Raw genomic sequence first — 23,993 nt, 5'->3', positions numbered from 1 at the left:
GCAGTATCTTTATCTAGAGGCCTGTTGCCATTTTTGTCTTTTATGAAATTTTTTTCTCCAAGAAAGGTAGGATTACATTTTTTTTTTCTTTCAGATGGAGTTGGTGTAGTATATTCTTGGTTATCCAAATACTCATAGTTTGGGGATATTTAAATGATAAATTTTCACAGTGTGTAAAAAAGCCTGATATATGACTGTATGATCTTAATTACATTAAAATGCTTACTTGTGTAGATATACACATGGGACCCAGAAGTCAAACTGTAAACTGCTTGTGATTATGGATGACTTTGTTCTTTGCTTCTTGTGTTTTTCAGTTTCCTCTTGCGCATGTGTTAACTTTTAAAAAATAAATTTTTTAAAACCTAAGAAAAAATAAGTTGTTCTGGTTTTGAGTTCAAAAAATTATTGGCAGTGGTTATTGCCCAAAAAGCTCAAAAATATATTAGCCTTAAGATTCCTCTAATGCCAGATATTTAAGAGAAATAATTGTTACTTTATAAGTAGTTTAATGGTTGTTTCTGTTAGTCTTAGAAGAGGTATTTTGGAGATATTCTACTGCAGTTCTGTTCAATAGAAATAAAATGAGAGTTATATGTAACTTAAAATTTTCTAGAAGTCACATTTGAAAAGTAAAAAAGAAAGAGATAAAGATTTTATTTATTTGAGAGAGAAAGAGAGAGATAGCAAGAGCAGAGTTAGGTGCAGGGGAAGAGAGAAAAGCAGATTCCCCCGTGGGGCTCAAACCCAGAATCCTGGGACCATGACTTGAGTGGAAGGCAGATGCGTAACAGACTGAGCCACCCAGGCACCTGCTACTGTGGTGTTAAACACATAATGCTAGTGTTTTGTAATTACGTGTTGTCTTTCATTTCAAGTGTCCGTTTGGGCAGAAGCTTTCTAGCTCTGTTCTGCCAAGGCCCAGGGCATCTGTGCAGTTTAAGGTGGCGTCGGGAAGGTTCAGCAAGTTGGACTCCAGCCTCTCCTCCACACCCTCACCCAGTCTCTTCAGTTATTTTTTCTGTACAAGGTTCTTTATAAGAGTTTCCCTTGGGGCAGAAAATGTATATATTGCATTTTAAAAGTTTGGACACAGTTTCATGCTTGGCAGTTATTCTTGTGGACCTAAACCTATTTGATTTCTTTTTTTCAGACTGTTATAGGAATCTGGTAAGAAGTTTTTGGTTCTTTACATCGAAATCTTGATCTGTAATTTCTACAAACACTGTTTGTCTGTTTCTTCACCTTTCTCCTTCCAGCATTCCTCTGCCTTATGGGCACTATTGAGCATCTACTTTATGTGATCATAGTATAAGATTTGGGTCCTGTACAGTATACAGTAAAATCTTTAATCCATGGCAGATTGATTTCCTAGAGACATTTCCATGTAAATTGCTAAAAATAAAATTGGATACCTTTACCTTTTAAAAATATTTACAATAAGACAGTTTTACTTACACAGACGGTTCATGTCTGTCTTCAGTATTTAGATGAAGTACCTATCTGGATGCAGGATTAAAACTTGTGAATGCTAGAAAGTTGGAAACTAAAAACTAGGATAGCTGGGATACACAGCCTAGGAATTATCGAAGTCTGCTGGAACTTTATACTATAGGTCTGTGAGATAGTCACTAACCAGTTTTAATCAACGTACCTCAGTAGATAAATCATTGAAAGAAACTAATTTTTTTTTTTGTAAAGAAACTAATTTGAGATACACTATATTGGGTTAAGTCTTTTAGCTCAGGGATTGTCTAAATATTGATGATAGAACCAATCTTTCCTCTCCTCTATGCACCTTTTTTCTCAAGGAGCAAAATTCCTCAGTTCCCTCCACCCCACATTTAAACATCTTGTGGTCATTTTGAATCGTCTGAATATGCATGTTTGTAGTGTATCTGAAAATACAGAATAATTAACTACATGTAACATGTTCTGGGAAAGGAAAATTTGACCTGGAAAGTTAAGAAGTTTAGTGTTTAAGAAAAAAAACCCAATTTATGAGCTTCCATAAGAAATAAAATAATACATTATAGTTCCTATATTTCCTGTGATATAAAGAGGAGAGGAATCCGGTTTTCCTAGGTGATGACTCCGATGCAGTTAGACTTCTGCACTAGTGGGAGAATAATGCAGCTGTTCTCGTAGTAGGGGGGCAGCATCTCTTCTCTTGAGGAATCCCTTTACTGTCTCAGTTCTTTTTTACCGCTTCTCAAGGTAGTTATCATATGATTTCTTAAGATTTCATTATTTGAGAGCAGTTTTCTGTTTGCAACAACATGGAGAGGGAGGTACAGAGATTTCCTGTGTGCTCCCATACATGCATGGCCCCTTCCATTCTCAATATCACTCACCAGAATGCTACCTTTGTTACTAGGGATGACCCTACACTGACACATGATCGTTTACTTTAGGGCTTCCTCTTGGTATTGTTTGCTCTGTATGAGTTTGTACAAATGTGTAATGACAATACCCATCATTGTAATAGCATACCGAGTATTTTCACGGCCATGAAATTCCTCTGTGCCTTCCCTGTTCACCTTTCTCCTGCCCTGCATCCCCATAATCACTGATATTTTTATGGTCTCTCTAGTTTTGCCTCTTCCAGAATGTCATATAGTTGGAATCATACCCTATATTGTCTTTACAGATGGACTTCTTTCCCTTATTAATGTGCATTTAAAGTTCCTCCGTGTTTTTTCATGTCTTGATAGCTCATGTTTTTAGCACTGAATGATATTCCATTGTTTGGTTGTACCACAATTTATTTATCTGCTCACTTACCGAAGGACATCTTAGTTGCTTCCAAGTTTTGGCAATTATGAATAAAACTGCTGTGAACATACATGTGCAGGTTTTTGTGAGAACATAATATTTTCAGCTCCTTTGAGTAAATGGCAAGGAACACAATTGCTGGATCATATGCTAAGACTATATTAAACTTTGTAAGAGACCACCACATTGTCTTCCAAAATGTCTATAACATTTTGTATTCATATCAGCCATGTATGAGAGTTCTTGCTGCTCCATATCCTCCCCAGCATTTGGTACATCACTGTTCCAGATTTTGGTCATTCCAATAGATGTGTAATTATTGTATTAATTTGCATCTCCCTGGTGACATGTGATGTAGATCATCTTTCCATGTGTCTGTTTGCCATCTGTGTATCTTTTTTGGTGAGATGTCTTTTTAGGTCTTTGGCCATTTTTTAATGGAGTTGTTTGTTTCTTGATTTTTAAGAATTCTTGTTATATTTTGTATAATGGTCCTTTATCAGGTATGTCTTTTGCAAATATTTTCTCCCAGCCCCTGGCTTGTCTGGTTGTTCTCTTGATACTGTCTTTCAGGGAGTGGAAGTTTTGAATTTTAATCAAGTTCAGCTTATCAGTTATTTCTTTCAGAGCTCATGTCTTTGGTGTCATATCTAAAAAAGCATTCCTATACCCAAAGTTATCTAGGTTTTCTTCTATGCTATCTCCTAGGAGTTTATAGTTTTGCATTTTACATTTAGGTCTATGATCCATTTTGAGTTAATTTTTATGAAGGGTAGAAGGTCTTTGTCTAGATTTATTTTTTTGCTTATGGATGTCCAGTTGTTCCAGGACCATTTGCTGAAAAGACTGTCTTTGTTCCATTGTATTGCCTTTGCTCCTTTGTCGAAGATCAGTTGACTCTTTATAGGGGTCCATTGCTGGGCTCTCTATTCTGTTCTATTAAACCGTTTCTCTTTTCTTTCACTGGTATTTTGATGTCTTAATAATCATTGCTTTATAGTAAATCATGAAGTCAGGTAGCATCAGTCCTCCAACTTCTTTTTTTTTTAATATTTTATTTATTTATTTGACAGACAGAGATCACAAGTAGGCAGAGAGGCAGGCAGAGAGAGAGGAAGGGAAGCAGGCTCCCTGCTGAGCAGAGAGCCCGATGTGGGGCTCGATCCCAGGATCCTGGGATCATGACCCAAGCCGAAGGCAGAGGCTTTAACCCACTGAGCCACCCAGGCGCCCCTTCGTTTTTGTTTTTTAAGAGTTTATTTATTTATTTGACAGAGAGAGATGGAGAGATCCCAAGTAGGCAGAGAGGCCTTTTTTCTCTTTCCAACTTTTTTCTTCTTCTTCAATATTGTGTTGGCTAATCTGAGTCTTTTGCCTTTCCATGTAAACTTTAGAATCAGTTGGCCAATATCCATAAAATAATTTGCTGGGATTTTGATGGGGATTGTGTTGAATCCATAGATCACAGTGGGAGGAACTGACATCTTGACAGTATTGAGTTCTCCTATCCATGAACATGGAATTTCTCCTCATTTTCTTAGTTCTTTGATTTAATTCATCAGAGTTTTATAGTTTTCTTTAAATAGATCTTGTACTTATTTATATTCATACTTAGATGTTAATATAGATGATACCATGTTTTTAATTTAAATTTCACATCTTCATTATTGGCATATAGAAAAGTGATTGAGTTTTCTGTATTAGCCTTATATCCTGCAACTTTGCTATCATTGCTTATTAATTCCAGGAGGGTTTTTTTCTTTTTAAGTTTTTATTTTAATTCCAGTTAGTTAACATACAGTGTAATATTAGTTTCAGGTGTACAACATAGTGATTCAGCAATTCCATATATCAGCTGGTGCTCATCACAATAAGTATACTCCTTAATCCCCATCACCTATTTAACCAGTCTCCCTACTCACTTCTCCTCTGGTAACTATCAAGTTTGTTCTCTGTCATTAAGAGTCTATTTCTTTTTTTCTCTTTTTCCCTTTGCTTCTTTATTGTGTTTCTTAAATTCTACTCGTGAGTGAAATTATATAGTATTACTCTTTCTCTGACTTCTCTTAGTGTTACACTCTCTAGCATGTCATTTACAATGACATGATTTCATTACTTTTCATAGGTAATATTCCATTGTGTATATATACTACCTCTTCTTTATCCATTCATCAGTTGATGGACACTTGGACTGCTTCCATAGCATGGCTATTGTAAATAATGCTGCTATAAACATAGTGGTGCATGTGTCTCTTTGAATTAGTGTTTTTTTATTTGTTGGGTAAATACCCAATAGTGGGATTGCTAGATGGTAGGGTTCTATTTTTAATTTTTGAGGATTCTTCAGGAGAGTTATTTGTTGTTGTTGATTCTTTCAGATTTTCTACATGGACTATCATGTTATCCTTGAGCAAAGGCAGCTTTGTGTCTTCCTTTCTAATCTGTATACCTTTTATTTCCTTTTCTTGCCTTATTGCATTAGCTAGGTCATCCAGTTGATATTAAAAAGGAGTAGTGAGAAGTGTGTCCTTGACTTGTACCTGATCTTAGTGGGAAAGCTTTGAGTTTCTCATTATTAAGTATGATGTTAGCTGTACAGTTGTTTTTTAGATCATCTTTAGCAAGTTGAGAAAGTTCCCTTCTAGTCCCAGTTTTTATCATGAATGGGTTTTTTGGGTCATGAGTAAGTTATTATAAATAAGCTAATGCTTTATATTTTTGGCAGTAAAATTCACTTTATTTTAGTCTTCCTTATTCATCAATTCTTCTTTTATTATTTCACTTCTGTCTATTGGTAATCTGTGTTTCTAGGCTCAACTTGTCAATCGGAAACAGAAATTAGAGTCTGTGGAGCTGTCCAGCCAGTCAGAAATTCAACACCTGAGCAGTAAGCTGGAGCGGGCCAATGACACTATCTGTGCCAATGAGTTGGAAATAGAGCGCCTCACCATGAGGGTCAATGACTTGGTTGGAACCAATATGACTGTTATGCAAGAGCAGCGGCAAAAAGAAGAAAAATTGAGGGAATCTGAAAAACTATTAGAGGTTTGTTTTAAAATTACTATAGTTAGTGAAATGTGTGTGTGCATGTTTTTAAGAGAAAATAACTCAAAAGTCCATTAACTGAGTGGATAAAGAAGATGGGGCGTGTGTATACAAGCGCATGCATACACACACACACACACACACACACACACACACACACACACACAGTGGAATATTAATCAGCCATCAAAAAGAATGAAATCTTGCCATTTGCAATGACACAGATGGAACTAGAGTGTATTATGCTAAGTGAAATAAGTCCAAGAAAGACAAATACCATGATTTCACTCCTATGTGGAATTTAAGAAACAAAACAGATGAGCATAGGCAAAGGGGAAAAAAAAGAGAGGGAGGCAAACCATAAGAAACTCTTAAAGATAGAGAACAACTAAGGGTTGCTGGAGTGGAGGTGGGGTGGTGGGGAGGGGATAATTGGGTGATGGGCATTAAGGAGGGCACTTGTGATGAGCCCTGGGTGTTTTATGTAAGTGATGAATCACTGAATTCTCCTCCTGAAACCAATATTACATTATATGTTAACTAACTAGAGTTTTTTAAATTTATCTTTTTATTAGTTTCAGAGGTAGAATTTAGTGATTCATCAGTTGCATATAACACCCAGTGCTCATTACATCACGTGCCCTCCTTAATGCCCATCACCCATCTATCCCTTCCCCCCCAACCCTTCTCCCCTCCAGCTAACCCTGAGTTTGCTTCCTAGAGTTCATAGTCTCTTATGGTTCGCCTCCCTCTCAATTTTCATCTTACTTATTTTTCCTTCCTTTCCCCTATGTTCATCTGTTTTGTTTATTAAATTGCACATATGGCTGAAATCATATGGTATTTGTCTTTCTCTGACTCATTTATTTTGCTTAGCATAATACTCTTTAGCTCCATCCACTTTGTTGCAAATGGCAAGATTTCATTCTTTTTGATGGCTGGGTAATATTCCAGTGTGTGTGTATGTGTGTGTATGTGTGTGTGTGTGTGTGCGCGCGCGCACATGCACGACATCTTCTTTATCTGTTCATCTGTTGATGGACATCTGGGCTTTCATATTTTGGCTATTGTGGACATTGCTGCTATAAACATTGGGGTTCATGTGCCCCTTCTAATCACTATGTTTGTATCCTTTGGATAAATACCTAGTACTCCAATTACTGGGTCATAGGATAGTTCTATTTTTAAATTTTGAGGAACCGCCATACTGTTTTCCAGAGTGGCTGCACCAGCTTGCATTCCCACCAGCAGTGTAGGAGGGTTCCTCTTTCTCTGCATCCTCGCCAACATCTGTTCTTTCCTGACTTGTTAATTTTAGTTATTCTTACCAGTGTGCAGTAGTATCTTTTTGTGGTTTTGATTTGTATTTCTCTGATGCTGAGTGATGTTGAACATTTTTTCATGCGTCTGTTGGCCATTTGTATGTCTTCTTTGGAGAAAATGTCTCTTCATGTCTTCTGCCCATTTCTTGGCTGGATTTTTTGGTTTTTGGGTGTTAAGTTTGATGAGTTCTTTATGGATTTGGGTTAGTAGCCCCTTTTTTGGTAAGGCATTTGCAAATATCTTCTCCCATTCCGTGGGTTGCCTTTTAGTTTTGCTGACTGTTTCCTTTTCTGGGCAAGAACTTTCTATCTTGATGAAGTCCCAGTAGTTCATTTTTGCCCTTTTCCCCCTTGCTTTTGGCAGTGTGTCTAGTGAGAAGTTGCTGCAGTCAAGGTCGAAGAGGTTGCTGCCTGTGTTCTCTAGGATTTTGATGGATTCCTGTCTCACATTTAGGGCTTTCATCCATTTCTTGTTTATTTGGTATATGGTGTAAGAAAGTAGTCCAGTTGGGGCGCCTGGGTGGCTCCGTTGGTTAAGCGACTGCCTTCGGCTCAGGTCATGATCCCGGAGTCCTGGGATCGGGTCCCACATCGGGCTCCCAGCTCCATGGGAGCCTGCTTCTCCCTCTGACCTCCCCTCTCATGCTCTCTCACTCTGTCTCTCTCTCAAATAAATAAAATCTTAAAAAAATTTAAAAAAAAAGAAATTAGTCCAGTTCTTGCTTCTGCATGTGGCTGTCCAATTTTCCCAACACCATTTGTTGACTAATTAGAATTTAAATATGAACTTAAAGAAAATTAACCTCGAACTAGGTTCGAGAATCTGTGGTATCTTCCATATTCCCTAGCTAATGGATCAGACATTGATAGCCTTATTAATATTGTACCTGTTATAGTCTGACTCCCTGGCTTTCTTTTCTCATGAAATAGAAAAATTGTAATAACATCTGACTTTTTTCTATTTTTCAGATTCTCCAGGAAGAAAAGAGGGAATTGAAAGCAACACTTCAGTCTCAAGAAAATTGCATGCATGAGGAAAGAATGCAAAAGGAGAAGCTACAGGCGAAGTTAAAGCCAACTGACACTCAACACGCAATAGAGGCCGTCAGGTATAATTAATCTTCAATATTAATTACATCCACTTGGAGATTTGGCATTGAGCACCAGTTTTAATATTATTGTATATTCATAATTTTGTGTTTGATCACATTATGGGTTTTCTTATTCACCTTTAATTTCTGAATTGGATTTTTATAGCGTTACACAATTTTGTGTGGTTAGTTTTTTTCTGCCTCCAGTTTGGGTCTCTAACAAAAAGACTATAATGTTAGAAAGTAGAAACCACTTGGTCAATCTGTACTCTTGGTAAAACTCCAAATGTGGAAGGAATTGTAGTCCATGTCTCCTGGAATGCCTCTCTTTCTTGGTGGACTAGGTCATGACAAGTGGCTGCTTGTCATCAACATCTTCAATAAGGCAACTATTGAGATAGCTCATTTTAAAAAAATCCTTCACCTCATTGTATTTCTATATAGGAATTATTTCCATGAGGCTTGTAGTGGAGAGTAATAGAAGAAACTATGCTCCTTTCGCTTGAAACACATTTCTGTCCTTGCCAGAACTTTCCTGTAACTTTTTCAGCTTTTTTGGCTCAAGGTATCAAGTGGAAACAAAAAGTTTTGTCATTTTGCCTTTTTCCTTGAACAACAGGCCAAATCTCAGTTGAAAAAGGAGTTAACTGCTGCTGACTTTTTTGGGAAGCATCATCTGACGCCTCTTTATTCTCCCAAGTGTTCTTTTCCTGAAGCAGGAAACAAGCTGAAGAGTTCCGAAGAGTTTCATTACCAAAAACAAGTGGGAAACATGAACTGATTGTGCATTGTTATATCTGCGAAGATCAGAGGTCTTTAACAGCCCTCCTCTGTCTTTAGATCACTGGAGGAGTCACAGGCCGAAAGGAGGTACACCTTGCAAGAGCAGGGGGACTTAGGCAACATGCTGTCCCATCTGGATTTCACCCACAGTAGTGAAGAACTTCTGCAGGCAGAGGTGACTCGTTTGGAAGGCAGGTAGATAATTACATCCACATTTCAAGAATGTTCAAGTAGCTAAAAATGATTCTTGGTCATCATATTGATAAAGTAAACTAGTGTAATAGTCTTAGTGAAGGGGCACCTGCATGGTTAGTTGCTTAAGCAACCGACTCCTGATTTTGGCTCAGGTCACGATAGCAGGGTTGTGAGATGGAGTCCCATGCCAGGCTCTATGCTTGGTGGCAGTTTCCTGTCCCTCTGCTCCTCTCCCTGCTGGTGCTCGCTCTCTCTGTCTCAAAGAAATAGATAAAATCTTTAAATAAAGAGTCTTAGTGAAAAAATAAGTGTTTATTTCTCTAGCATCCACAGATAGCCTAACTTTTTATTTCATCGCGAAAACAGAAGCAGTGAAGGGAGAGTTTCCTAATTTTTCTATCACCAAATCTACCGGTCTGCCTGCATCTGTGCCTATAGTCTGTTAGAACACACAAGCTGATAGATGACATGTCTGTTCCCCTAAGATTTCACTATCATCCTGTTAGCACAGTTTTAAATTTTCTTTTTACATCATCAAGTTCTTCCTTTCTGCTGAATCATTCTCGCTGGTATAAAATAGGCTTTAATATTTCCCATATTGGGAAAAGATTAAAACCCTCCTTGAATCCTATATCCCTGGCAAGTTTCTTCCCACATTTCTCTGCTCTCCTTCAAAATCAGATTCTTCAAAAGAGCTTTCTATACTGACTATACCGATTTTAATTTTGCATTTTGCCTGTGTAGAACGTTTCCAGTTAAGGCTCTGTCCTGTACCAACCATCTCACTGGAGCCGCTCTCAGCGAGGGCACAGTAGGCACGTGGTGCTTCTTCCTTCTGTCCCGAAGTGCTGCTGATCATTTCCTTGGTGCTGGTTGAATCCCAAGCTGTGCTAGAGCACAGCCAGCTCACCTGTTCCGTCATTGTACTTGTGAACTTCTGTTTGTCATACCTCTAAACTCTGTGACTGGGAAGAGTTGGATAATTTGTTTTAACCATGAAATGTCATTATTTGTAAACCAATGTTTTCTGTATGTAAAAGATTTAAAAATATATGAACTGTTAGCCTTTATTCCCTTTATTGTCTTTAGGCAAACAAACAACAAACATTTTGCTCTTTTACCCTTTCAAGTTTCTCTTTAAGTTTTATATTTTTTACTTATTATTTCTGTTTTTGGAAACCACCAGGTATTTTCTTTACATATTAAATACCGTGCAGACACCGTTTTTTGCTTTATTTGTTTTGCACCTTGAAATACTTAAGATATTCTTGGTTATCATTATTGAGGTGGATGTGTATGCTATATATTTTTTTTTGAAGATTTTATTTATTTATTTGAGAGAGAGAGAAAGAGAGTGAGTTAGAGATAGCACCAGAGGGAGAGGGAGAAGCAGATTCCCCACTGAGCAGGGAGCCTGATGCCAGGCTCAGTCTCAGGACCCTGAAATCGTGACCTGAGCCAAGGTAGAGGCTTAACCAACGGAACCACCCAGGCGCCCCAGGTGTGTACCTTTTAGATTAAATAAAATAAAGCCCCTTTCCTTATTTTGTTTATTTTATTTTGCCATCGAGAGCAAGAGTCTGTGAGTGGCCAGGGGGAGGAGCAGAGGGAGAAGGAGAGAGAGAATCTTAAGCAGGATGCACGCTCAGTGCAGAGCCTGACACGGGGCTTGATCTCACAACCCTGAGATCATGACCGGAGCCAAAATCAAGAGTCTTGATTAACTGACGGAGCCACCTAACTGCCCCAAACTTTATTATTCTTTTTGACATTGGAACTGAAATTTACATTTTCTAGCATAGATTTCCCATTGATTGACTTTTTTAGTACTTACATGCAGGTATGTTTTACTGTGCTCCCATCAGACTCTAAGGACGTACTTTTTATTTCTGACTTGCAGTGTGACCTTACACCGTTAGCCTCTTTAAGCCCCAGTTTTCCCAGCAGTAGCTAGGACAAGAGTATCTGTGATTTCTTCTCTCTCTATCTCAGTGTTTGACACACTGTACTAATGTACTTAGTACCAAATAAGCGAGCATTCTAGGATATTTAGAAACGGTAAAATTGAGATAAATGGAAATAAACACCAGTGTTCGGTAATAACCAGTGTTCGGTAATAAAAAATGTCTTTAAAAATATTTTTTTTTATCAAAAGAGAAAGAAACCCATATTAGATAGTTTATTTGTATTGTTTAGTTTAAACAAAATATTCCCTGAGAAAGGGGCAAAAGGATTTTATTAGCAGAAATGAGTGGTGAGATCTGAGAGTTATGGTGCCCCTGAGGTTCTCATATCTGGTGAGGGATTGATTCCTAAGTAAGGGTGACAAGTTGGAAGCTATGTGTAGGCTGGAATTGTAATTAAGTATGGTAGAGATTGGAATTAGGATGGTAACTTCTGTCCAGTTTAAGAGAGAAAAGTGGTAAAGTTGCTCTAATCTTCAGAATTTTATAACCAGTTAAATTTTAAGCAGAGGCAAAGGGTGTAGATAAACACAGAAATAAAAAATATCCCCAAAAGTTTGAATTGGATTTAGTTGCCTCTGATGATGAGGAAGTTGGAAATGAGTTTTAAATTGGGGTGGGAGTTGCTGTTTAAGACAATTCTTGGACACCAAAAGGTAAATTAGATAATTGAATCTGGGGGCTTCAGGGTTTTTGAAGTATGTGATCATATTTTTGTCTCACACACAGCTTGGAGTCTGTGAGTGCAACATGTAAACAACTGAGCCAAGAACTGATGGAAAAATATGAAGAACTGAAGAAGATGGAAGTACATAACAATGAGTACAGGGCGGAGATTAAGAAGGTAAACATCTGCCTGTCTGCAGTCGCCAAGTTGTATATATTAGCGGACTGAGCTGTGGGTTGGAAGGTCACAGGAGTTAGATTTAGTGAGAGAAAAATGTGGTCAAAGGAGCCACTTGATATTCGGGAGTAGACGTGCACCTGCAGCGTGCTTCGGGAAAGGCTTTGTCATCCTCAGGGATGCCACAGAAGCGTTTTCGAGGTAGTTGAAGCCTCTCCTCTCTGAACTCTAAGCTTTATTTTAAACATGTTTTGATGAAAAACTTTCTAAAAGATTTACACTCTTTTGCTTTCAAAAGGGTTTCATATGAATGAGCACTTAATATTTTCATAGACCAAAGGTGGTTGTGGGTATGTATTCTGTGCCGCAGAGTATTCGGTATCCTCATTGGCTGCTGAGGTATACAGAGCTGTCTGTCTGCATTCATGGGCCCCGGCTGGTGTGTTTGTTGACTCGTAATTTTTATCACTTATTTGAGATTACTTCTAGCTTTCTTCTTCCTCTTGCCTTTCTGTTGTCTTTTGTAGACAAGGAAACCGTATAAACAAAATTTTTAGCTTTGCCGCTGAAAAAAAAAACAATGAAGGGCACAGGTGCAGTCCTCTAAATAATGTGCGCATGGACTTAGACACCGGTTCTCAGCGTTCGAATAAACCATCTCTCCCCGTTTTGAGATTAATAAGTTATTGTGGGTGTAGCCATCTGACCTTCAGTGTAGACATACAGCTTGGTAAATTGCTAATTTTCTGCGGAATGAATTAAGGAAAAAATTCAAGTCTTGGGGTAATGTAAAAATTGCCCTATTATTTTAACTATTGACATATTTATCTGTCTGTGTGCTTTCTTTCTATTCTTTATGCTTTCCTTTTTGTTTCTTTGTAGTTGAAAGAACAGATTTTACAGGCTGAACAAAGTTACAGTTCGGCATTGGAAGGAATGAAGATGGAAATCTCACAGCTAACTCGAGAGTTACACCAGCGAGACATCACTATTGCTTCCACCAAAAGCTCGTCCTCTGACATGGAAAAGCAACTCAAAGCAGAGATACAAAAGGCAGAAGCAAAAGCCGTAGAACACAAGGTGAAGCTTGAATAAAAACTCTTCATTCCAAGTATTTTTGAAGGTTGAATTCAGTATAAGTATAATTTCCATAGTATTTCATTCAGCACATTTTTATTAGACTCCTGCAGTGGGCCGAGGTGTGCTGGTTCACAAGCATTCTGTGAGGGCTGGTGGGAGGGGAGAGTGGTACAGAGTAAGGGGCTGTGGCTGTCGTGTCTGGCAAGACTGTGATGTGTTCGCTGGAACAGACTGGAATACACACACGGGTGCGTGCCCCAAGGAAGGGAACTGGGAAGCAGGGACTGGCTTCCGACGGGCCCTGCTGGCATGGGAAGGGCTTAGTGTTCTCTTGAAGCCAGTAGGGAATGGCTGTAAGGAGGCATCAAGGTTCTCTTGGTTGTGATATGGAGAGTGAGCAAGGAGGCAGAGAGACAACTCAGATACGCTTACAGCAGTAAGGTGGTAGCTCGAGCAGTGGGCAGGGGAAGTCGAGGGGAATGGAGGAATTCTGAGATATGTGGCTGGTCAAATTGACTGGACTTCGCATTTGATTGGACAGGGCGAGCGAGTTAGACAGAATTAGGGGAAGATGTCACTCAGGATTGCAATGTGGGCAACTGAGTAGAAAGTGATGCCTTTAGTGCGGGAGAGAAAAGATAGGGAGCAAGTTAGGGAAGATACCGAGTTTGTTTGAAAGTAACACAAAATTGGGAAGCTGGTGGAACAGACGCTGCTTTGAGATTAAGGCTGGATGTTTGTAGGAAATACCTAATAGTCGATTCCGCAGAAGACCTGGAGTTCAAGGTTAAAATCAGGGTGAGGCATTTGGCTGTGGGCATTTGAAACACCTGAGAGACTGAGAAACTTAGACTGAGAGACTTAGAAAATGTGGTGAGAAAGCATAGAGACGGAGACAGAGATTGAACCACACTTGGGGAACTCTACTCATTTAGAGTAAAGAGATACTAGAATGGAGCTAAAAAAAAAAAAAAGGAACAATAAGGAAGAAAACTATATAGTTTTCGCAAAGGAAGCAGGAAACCAAAGAAGGCCGCAGTGTGTTTCAAGTGGCAGCGGTGGAGCAGACGAGCTGAGGAGAGTGAGGAGGGAGAGTAAGTCACAGGCATGCCTGCTCTTTCTGCACTTTGCTTTATTACACATCGCGGATGTTACAGTTTTCCCAGGCTGTAGCTTTGTGGCAACGGTGATGAGCAAGTCAGTCAGCACCATTTTCCCAACAGCATTTGCTCACTTCGTGTCTCTGTATCACGTTTTGGTAATTCTCGCAGATTTCAAACATTTTCATCATTACTATATTTGTATGGTAGTCTGTGATCAGTCATTACAACCTGCTGAAAGCTCAGGTGGGGGTTAGCATTTTTTAGCAAAAAAGTATTTTAAAATTAAAGTGCATACTTTTTTTAGACATAATGCTATTGGACACTTTATAATAGACTACAGTATAGTGTAAACATAACTTTTATATGCACGGAGAAGCCAAAGTATTCATTTGACTCATTTTATTGTGATACTTGCTGTATTGCGGAGCTCTGGGATTGAACCTGCAACATCTCCAAGGTATGTCTGTAGTCTCTTGTGAAAGGAGTGCAGTCCCTGTGATGTGGGAGGTGGAAGCTGCATGAGAGGAGGCTAACACTGGAGAGTGGGAGGGACGGACCAGGGAACGTGGTCATCTTTTTTTTTTTTTTAAAGATTGATTGCTTGATTGATTGGTTTGAAAGAGTGAGCACGAGCAGGGAGAGGGGCAAGAGAGAGGGAGAGGGAGATAATCTCAAGCAGACAGCCCACTGAACACAGAGCCCCGATGTGGGGCTTGATCTCAGGACCCTGAGTTTGTGATCTTAGCCAAATCAAGAGTCAGCCCCTTAACCGGCTGAGCCACCTGAGTGCCCGAACGCATTCATCTTATATTTTAAATACATGTGTGTTAATACATCTTGACACATCTTTTTAAAAAATCTTTTTGTTTTTTAATTTTTTTGATGATTTTATTTCTTTGAGAGAGAGACCATGCATGCATGAGTGGCAGGGAGGGACAGAGGGAGAAGCAGACTCCCTGCTGGGCAGGGAGCTTGATTCAGGGCTCTATCCCAGGACCTTAACCGACTGAGCCACTCAGGTGCCCTTAAAAAATCTTTTTAGAAAGATATTTATATATATAAATATGTTATATGTTTATTAATATATTAATATATTTCTATGAATGAATAATGGATCTTTGCATAAGGAAAATTATATATGGAAACATTTTGTAGATGCATTTGATATATTTGTTTGTTTTTCTGCTTTTCCCTTCTCAGGAGATTTTAGGACAGATGGAGTCACTCAAGTTAGAAAATCGTCATCTCTCTGAAATGGTGATGAAATTGGAACTGGGTTTACACGAGGTACATAATAGAAACTTAAGTTTATCTGTTATCCAAGCCTTTTAAAAAAATCACTTTGTAATTACTGACATTTTAAAGAGAGAGTGAAGATCGAACTGTGGAATGATCCTTCTGCAGAAACTTGCTCAAATAAAAAGTCAAGACAGTGATGGCGGTGAGCAAGATACCCTCCCCACTTCAGCAGCCGGCAGGTCTTTATATATTATATATATGACAAAAGACATGTACGGTCTGTGTTCCTAATAGGGAGCATGTACATAAAGTGCTTAGCATTGTGCCTGGCATTCAGTAAGTGCACAATAAATGTTAGGTGCTATTATTATTATTGTTACAATGATTATGTTCATAATATCTTTTTCTTATAAAGTATACCATCTTTTACATAATTTGCCTTTAATTGTATTTCTATAAGATATAATTCATTTAGTCAAATATTCTGAAATCTTTTGTGTTCAAAGTATTTTCATAGGCAATGAGACGGACGCAATGGTGAGTCAGATAAAATTCTTGGCTGTAAGAGATTGAGAGTGAACTAGTAGGGGAGCATGAGTAGTGTGTACCAGCTCCTGTGAAACGGGGAGACTGTGCTTAGTTAACAGTGAGTTCATAAATGGTATGGATGTCCTTTTAGCTATTTTGTTATAAAATCCTTATAATTTGCAAAATGACCCATCTATCCTTAATGTAGGTCAAATGCTCAGAGATTGTAGAAATTTTTTCTCTCTGCATTTCCAGAGACTCTGTGCCCCAGAGACGTATGTCTACACAACACCCCTATTCACTACTAAGTAGTTCTAATTTCACAATCATGGATTATGGAGGCTGCAGTGGAAGAAGGTGCAAAACGTTAAATGAAAGCTTTATTTCAAGTAAAAGAAAATATCGGGGACCGCTGTTATAATCTTTTGGGACAGTAAGATTCTCTTAGCATCATAAGACCGTAAAGAATTTTACAACATAAACAATTTTGCAACATTAAAATGTAAAATTTGTGGATGGCAAAAGACCCCATTAAAAAAGACTAATAGACTGGGGGAAACAATCTATAAATAGACAAAAGTTAATATATTAATATAAGGATTTCCTGGAAAGATAATAAAAAGAGTAGAATCCAGTAGAAAAATGGACAAAGAACAGGGATAATTCATAGAAGTAATGCAAAAATCCAGTAAACAAGAAAAGCTGTTCAGCATCCCTAATAATCAAAACTAAATAGGTAAATACTTTTTTGCTAACTGGCTTGACAGTTATTTTTTTTTTTTAAACTACTGCATTTATTTCTTTACTTATTTACTCCCTTATTTTTAAAAGATTTTTTTTTAAGATTTTATTTATTATTTATTTGGCAGACAGAGATCACAAATAGGCAGAGAGGCAGGCAGGGGGAGGGGAGCAGGCTCCCTGCTGAGCAGAGAGCCAAATGCGGGGCTCAATCCCAGGACCCTGGGATCATGACCTGAGCCGAAGGCAGAGGCTTTAACCCACTGAGCCCAGGCACCCCTTGACAATGATTTTTAAAAATGAATATAGCCAGTATTGGCGAGGATTTAGGGCAACAGGCTCTTGTGCTCTGTTAATGGGACAGTAAATTGCTATAGCCTTTCTAGGGGACAATTTAGCAATTTCCATTAAACTTGTAAATATATATAGCCTATAAACTTCTGGGTCATGTGCATTTCTGATTTTGATAATTATTGCAGAGTAGTTTTCCAGAAAGGTCATAGCAGTTTGCATTCCCAAAGAATCCATCCTGCAGGAGCAAATGTGCTGAAATGGCCATTTTGGTGTTACTTGCAATGTACAGAATTTTGAAGTAAACTAAATGTTAACCTGTAGAGGGATAATTGATCTGTGGCTGTCTATACTATGAAATATTATGTCATTTAAGGTGGCAGATGAAAATACACATCTAATCTTGCTCCTTCCCAAATCCCTCTAACACTGTAATGAAAGGATTTTTTTTTTTAAGTGCAAACCCACAAGGGATGGGAAAAAGAGGAGAGGAGAGAGCAGCTAAACCCTTTGTAAGGGGGAGGTTGGAGGGAGAGAGGAAGGAAGGAAGGAAGGAGATTTTATTTGCCCTTGTAAAGCCTATATGAAGGTAGTATGGAGAAAGCCAAGAACCAACCTGATTTATACCACAGAAACTTCAAAAGGCTCAGGATTTGGCTGGCAATACTTGATTGAGAGAATCTTATCTTATGCAGTGATTACCTGTTCATATTTAAGAGTTGGGAACCCTCGGGGGTGCTTAAACCAGACTGTGACCAGAGATTCTGTTGAGCTTAATTTCTCCTGAAATCCCCATCTAACAGTGATAGTCCTGTCCTTTCTTCACACAGCCCAGCATGTGCTTGGCACACAATTTTTATATTACCTCTCACATTAATTTTTTAAAATTGTTAATACAATAATTAATTTGAGAAAAGTTTAAAAGATGCCTGCCAAAAGCAAAGGACTGTTTTTTTAATAAAAAATGTATATTCAGTGATATCAAACATCAGACTCTAACTGGTCAAAATCCCATCAAGCAGTTTAAACTTCTGGTTTTGAAATTACACACAGTGTGAAAATGTTGTATGTATGAAGAATAATTTTTAGAAAGTTCCTTTTTGCGTTTTATCACCTAGGAAGGTAGAATTACTTTTACAAATGGATGTTTGGATTAAATAACTATTTTAATGAAATAATCTAATTATTTTAATAATGAAAACAGTAGCTCTGGTAAAATTATTTGCCACCTTTAAAAAATTGACAGTAGTTTATCATTTACTCCTATGTCCTGCCTTTTTTTTTTTTCTTTTTTTTTGGGAGATTTTAACTGGCATTGACAACTTACTAAAAAATTTTGTGACTTATTCTCACTACTGGTATACAGATAGTCAAAGGCTACATTTTAAAGTTTATGTTTTAATTCTGCTAAACTACTTTGACCAATTTATTATCAGAAAATTCTTTATAGAAAAGATCAAGCTAAGCATCATATTAAATTCCAAAGAAAATTATCATAATTTTTCAGAATGCTAACAAAATATTTTGTCATTAGAGAAAAAAACAAATGGTCCAGACTACTGTGTTTTCAGGTAGTATTACCAGGAAATACCTAGAAAAGTAAAATTCAGGATCACCGAACCCAGACCAGATCAGAATAGGATCACCTACCTTACACCTGAATGCTATCTCACTGTGTACTTCAAATTGATTTCTCATACCACAACAGGTGCTGATGTTACGTAAAAGTCCTTAAGACCAGAGAGTACTTATTTAAAAGTTGTCCCTGCCAGCTGGAATTCCTTTTCTGAACCTTCTGTTCAGATGTCTTCCTTTGAACTAGGTCTCAATTTTCTTCCAGAGATGCTCTAGAAGAACCCATGCTGCTATATTCTTTCTTTTTTCTGTTTCTGATTCTCTCTTGTAGCTCTCCACCCTTTGAGTTCCAGCCTTCCTCTAGCTCCTTAGATCTTTCTTGGCACATCAGGGAAGCCCATCGTGCTCCTCATTTTCCACCCCCACTCACTGTAAGAAACGACACTTGTTTTCTCATAAGGGAGGGGGCCAACCACAAATAGTCACTTTTACCAAAGTAAAGCCACAGATGAACTAGTTACAACTGAAAAAAAAAAAAAAAAAAAAGTAATTTCCCACCAGCGGTATCACAGATCACAAGTATTCTTATATATAACTCTAGTATTCTTTTTTATTAGGCAAAAGAGATTTCACTAGCAGACCTCCAGGAGAATTATATTGAGGCATTAAATAAATTAGTGTCTGAAAATCAACAACTACAGAAAGATTTGATGGATACTAAGTCTAAGCTGGAAATTTCTACTCAGACGTGCCAAAAAAACCATGACAGGATCTTTAAACCGATACACGGCAGAGCGCCTGAGTTCAAGAACACAGAGTTCAAGTAAAATTTCTTCACAGTTTACTTAAGATGTGTACCATTATAATTCTCATTTCTTTGAGAGTAATTTTAGACTCACAGAAATTAAATCTTCCTCAAACAGATCTATGTTTGACTCTTAAGTACAGTGTATACAAGTAAAACTACTATGAGGTCACAAAGTGGCGGAGGGGTTATAAAGCACTTTTATTCACATTTGAGTCTCACACACTCTGGACGTATATATAAACAGTGTCCTCCCTCCCCCGAGCCTTTCCATGCTGCCTCCCACCGCTCGAACCCCCACAGGTACCATAAAAAGTCAAAATTGGCTTTTTTATATTAAGAAGGCTTCCTTTGTATTTTTGCTCAATTAATTATAAGCTGTTACCATAAGAAGTCAGCATTCCAGGAAAACCCACCTGGCTTCAGCTCTTACTATATGGCTCAAGTGTTTTCCTACCGACCTACCAAAGCCTGTGCTGATGCCAGCTTGACACCAGGTCCCCTGCGCAGAGTACTTCCCTCTGCCCTAGCACCAAACACGCTAGATGACTCCGGCAGTTTGTCTTCCTCACTGTATCGTCCATGTGTGAGGGCCGGGGCCTGGCAGCGGGGATTGGATATGGGGCCTGAATGGATGGGAAGAACAGGGGGTCTGAGTGGGCTGCTCATTTTATAAATTACAGCCTTAAACTGGTTAGCTTATTTCTTTATTTTTAAGTTCCTTTATTTTAACTTCCTGTAACAGTTCTGTGTTAAAAGGGAAAAGTCACTACAATTTATATTTGTTCTGTTTTCTAATCTGCTATCCAGGCCAACCCATGGCCCGTACAGACATGATGGGATGAAGACTGAGCACTACAAAACAGGTCTTCATTCTCTAAGACGACAAGCGTTGGATAGTATAGAGCCCATGTCCGGGGTCCTCAGCCCCCTGAGTTCTCAGATCACCCCGTGCAGTTCCGTCTCTCTGCCTTCTCACTTTGTCTACAAAACTAACTCTCTGCCTTCAGTGCTAGATACAAACGAAGCCAATTATTCTGACACTGTCTCTGAGAGTATAAATGACCAAGAGGAGTTTATGTCTTCGGTATGGAAACTTTCTCATCTTATTATTTATTAAGTCTGTTTAGTTTGGTTTTAGTTTTTTATTTGAAGGATAAAGGAGGGTGAGGGGGTGTGTTGGTTCGTTTCTTACTAGTTCTCCATCTCAAGTACTCTGTGTTTTTCTCATGCATTTCTCTCTTAGGGTTTTGCTTGTGAAGACACATTCAGCTGTGATTACTTTTCGAAGTACATCTTAGTTCTGAAAGTTAATAGCCATGTCTTTGTTTGTAACCCTAATTGGAAATTCTTTTCCTGCCTTTTTCAAAAAGAGAAGATCAATTTTGTAATTGGAGTGGTTGGTTCAGGGAGTGTCTCTGGATGCCAGGATAGTCGTGAGGTCTGGACAGTGAAGAAGGAAGGGAGGAGCGGTGGGAAAGGGAGAAGGGTGGATGGAGGCAGAGGAAGGAAGTGGTCTGACGCGTCCAGAGCACGGATTCAGTACCACGTAAGGCGACGCTGCGCTGACCTCATGTTCCTGCAGCTGCCGTGCAGACTGGGAACTCTCGCCTCCGGCCAGTCATTGCCCTCCCCCGTGAGCGGTCCCACACCTGTGGAGGTTCAGTATTTGTGACTTCTCAGTGCACCAACAAGTCCATGGAGAGGTTCTCTTTTCCTTTTTAAAATAAGTCTCCACTTCACTTACATGTAATTCTGAAATCCAAAAACATCCTACATTTGGCACAAAACTTAGTTGGCACTAAAACCGGACCTGACCTGAGCAGATGTGGTAACTTTATTTTTCGACTTAGCATTTCTACTTAGCATTTTTCTGCTCAGCCTTTCTACTTCAGAAATATCCATGTGTTTGATTATGGGACGTTACCTCAGACTCCGATAAGGTAATACAGTAGATCCTTGTTGATCATGGATTCTGTGTTTGTGTATTGCCTACTTACTAAACTATTTGCAACCCCCTGTCAGTACTTGAGGGACTCCTAAGGTCATTTGTGGTCGTGCGCAGAGCTGTGAGAAATCTAAATCCCCAGACCTGTGCATTCTCAGCTGAGATTGGCCGAGGTGGCACTCTGCCCTTCTGTCCAGCTGTCACACAGAGGTGACCAGAGTGAGGAGGAAGCGGGGACAGCACAGTGTAGCATCAGGAGCATGGGCTCTGGGGCCTGGTGAACAGGGTTGGAATCCCAGCTCTGGCACCCAGTAGTGGAACGGCCTTAGGCAAGTCACTTCACACTTTTGAACCTCGTTTTCTCTTTTGTAAAATAAAGAAAATTGACTCTACCAGGGTGAATTGTTTTAGGATGATTTTGTGTGTGTGTGTGTGTGTGTGTGTGTGTGTGTGTGTGTGTGTGTGTTTTTCCCCAAGGAGGAGGAGCGGTGATGCTTTATTCAGTAACTCATTGTTTGAGGTGACTTTAAAAGTAATGACTGTGTGTGAGGAAGGACTGTGTGTGGTACATGTCCTATATTCCCTTTCTGAGCTCTGGATTCTGAAACATCATGGCCCAGCAGTTTCAGATGAGGGATTATGGACTGAGGTTTTGGAGGTGGGAAAGTACTGATTTCACTTGGTATCTAATATGTTATCAGTAGTTTGTTGTACTTTAAAATCGAAGTAACATATTCAGATTTTAAAAGTGAGTTTGCAGTAACAGACAGTACGTACACTCTCTTCTGGGGTATTAAAGGCTATATGTGTACTTTTTACAAAGTCTAGGCAGATATTCTTCAGATCCATAACTAATTTATTTGTTTAACACTTTACATTTATACAATTTGGGTCAGAAAGGAAGAGGTCTATATTAATTCTTCCAGGACATCTCTCTCCCTCCCTCCATCCCTCCCTCTCTCCCTCCCTTCCTTCCTCTTTACTAGTTTTATCATTAGGATAAAAACAAATATCTCTTCAGAAGAAAAAGTAGTTTTCTAAAAGTCACCTCTTAACATTTCTGGTTAGAAAATAGCATGAAAACATATGTGAGAAGCATACTGTTCAACTTACGTATGTCAAAATTGGTTTCTCCTGCAGTGTCCCTTGCCTGTATCGCCTCTTGGTTCAATAGCTACCAGATTTTTGGAAGAGGAGGAGCTGAGGTCACATCATATTCTAGAGCGCCTGGATGCCCATATTGAAGAACTTAAAAGAGAGAGCGAAAAGACGGTGAAACAATTCACGACCCTAAAGTAGCCTCTAAAAAAAATCACAAACTTGGAAATAAAAATAGACCCTGAAGAGATACTGTCACCCAGAAGTAGCAGCTCTTCACAGCACGAACGTACAAAAAATCTGAAGACGAGACATCCTAACACTGTTGGGAAGAAACCTGAAAAACCGACATTTCTTTGAGGCATTTTCACTGCACTGGTTTGTCGAAAGAACTTTTTCCAGCAATAACTTGTAAGAATAAACCACTTTGCTAACCTTTTTCTTTCTCACATTAATATTTCTTATAAAGTGATATTTTCTCTTGATGACTTAAATGTGACTAGCTATAGACTAATTCAAACAAAGATTTTGTGATACCAGTTGAAGATAAAGAAGTGTGTAGCAGAAGCCTGGATTTCAGAGGCAGACTGATCCACATCGAGGGCAATGGCCTGGCCTTGCTGCTTACTAGCCACCTGGGCTGTTAGCGTGTACAGGGGTGGAAGAATTTTGCCAGGAAGTCCCCTCTTGCTCTGAACGTAAGTATAAGAGAGAGGCGGAGGGAGGGGATGGGCTGGTTTTAGGTGTGGGGTGCCTGTGGAACGTCAGATGGAAATGCTCGGCCTCCGCCTTTCTGAGATCTTTAAAGGGGAGACGAAGATCTCAGTGTGCAGAAGGTGTTCGAAACCAGGGAGAGCTGGTGAGGTCCACCTGAGGAGGTCCCAGGGAGAGTGTGTAGGGAGAGAAGAGCAGAAGGCAGGGCCGGGGGTGCTGAAGGACACCAGCATCTGAGGGGCACAGGCGGTGCATCCGTGTGCCAGCCGTCAGGAGGTCCTGTCAGTTCTGCTTCCAGAACCTCTCTCAGACGCAGCCGTTTCTCTCCAGTGCTCCACCCTGTCCAGACTAACCCCGTCTCTCACTTAGATGCTGGCAGGAGCCTCCTACCTGGCATCCCTTCCTCTCCTGACCCCAGTAAGTGGAACGGTGGCGCCGCTCCCTCCCTGGAAACCCTCCAGAGGCTTCTTGCTGCACTCAGAAGGACTCTGAGTTACCTCGCAGCGCCTACGAGGCCTTCGGTTACGGGGCCTGCCTGCCTCATGCAGTACGTCGTCTTCAGCCACGGTGCTCCCGCCATGCTGCCCTCCTTTCGGTTTCCAGCGCAGCCGGCTGCAGCCTGTTAGGGTCCTCGTCCTTGCCGTGTGCCTGGAATCCCTCTCTCACCTCACCCATGGTTGGGGGGTTTCTTGCCGTCAGGTGTGCACTCTAAGGTCTCACCTTGAGGAGAACTCTGACCAGCTTCTCCCAGTTTCTCTAGCTCGCTGCCTTCAGTTATTCCCGCTATGGTACTCCCCACTCTGAAATCATTCTGTTACTTGATTTAGGCTTTCTGTTCGTTTTGTTTTGTTT

General features: G+C 39.5%; 1 protein-coding gene across 5 annotated transcripts in view; it reads left to right on the top strand.

Annotated features, from left to right (window-relative positions):
• The window catches only part of CEP63 (centrosomal protein 63), a 58,775-nt gene extending 35,909 nt beyond the window's left edge, over positions 1-22,866 (top strand). For 3 of the 5 annotated variants that reach the window (XM_046001810.1, XM_046001809.1, XM_046001808.1), the window contains exons 7-15: positions 5,587-5,820; positions 8,112-8,251; positions 9,074-9,211; positions 11,905-12,019; positions 12,902-13,099; positions 15,403-15,489; positions 19,194-19,399; positions 20,192-20,468; positions 22,470-22,866. In XM_046001810.1, the coding sequence (XP_045857766.1) occupies positions 5,587-5,820; positions 8,112-8,251; positions 9,074-9,211; positions 11,905-12,019; positions 12,902-13,099; positions 15,403-15,489; positions 19,194-19,399; positions 20,192-20,468; positions 22,470-22,628 (1,554 nt within the window). In that variant the 3' untranslated portion in view covers positions 22,629-22,866. The remainder of the gene's footprint in view (positions 1-5,586; positions 5,821-8,111; positions 8,252-9,073; positions 9,212-11,904; positions 12,020-12,901; positions 13,100-15,402; positions 15,490-19,193; positions 19,400-20,191; positions 20,469-22,469) is intronic. The other 2 variants (XM_046001811.1, XM_046001812.1) reach the window with 2 other exon arrangements.
• Positions 22,867-23,993: the final 1,127 nt, after the last annotated feature.

Source organism: Meles meles, chromosome 4, assembly GCF_922984935.1.
Source record: "Meles meles chromosome 4, mMelMel3.1 paternal haplotype, whole genome shotgun sequence".
Taxonomy (NCBI): Eukaryota; Metazoa; Chordata; class Mammalia; order Carnivora; family Mustelidae; genus Meles; species Meles meles.
The sequence above is the reverse complement of the archived record's forward strand: the minus strand, read 5'-3'. Positions and strand labels throughout refer to the sequence as shown.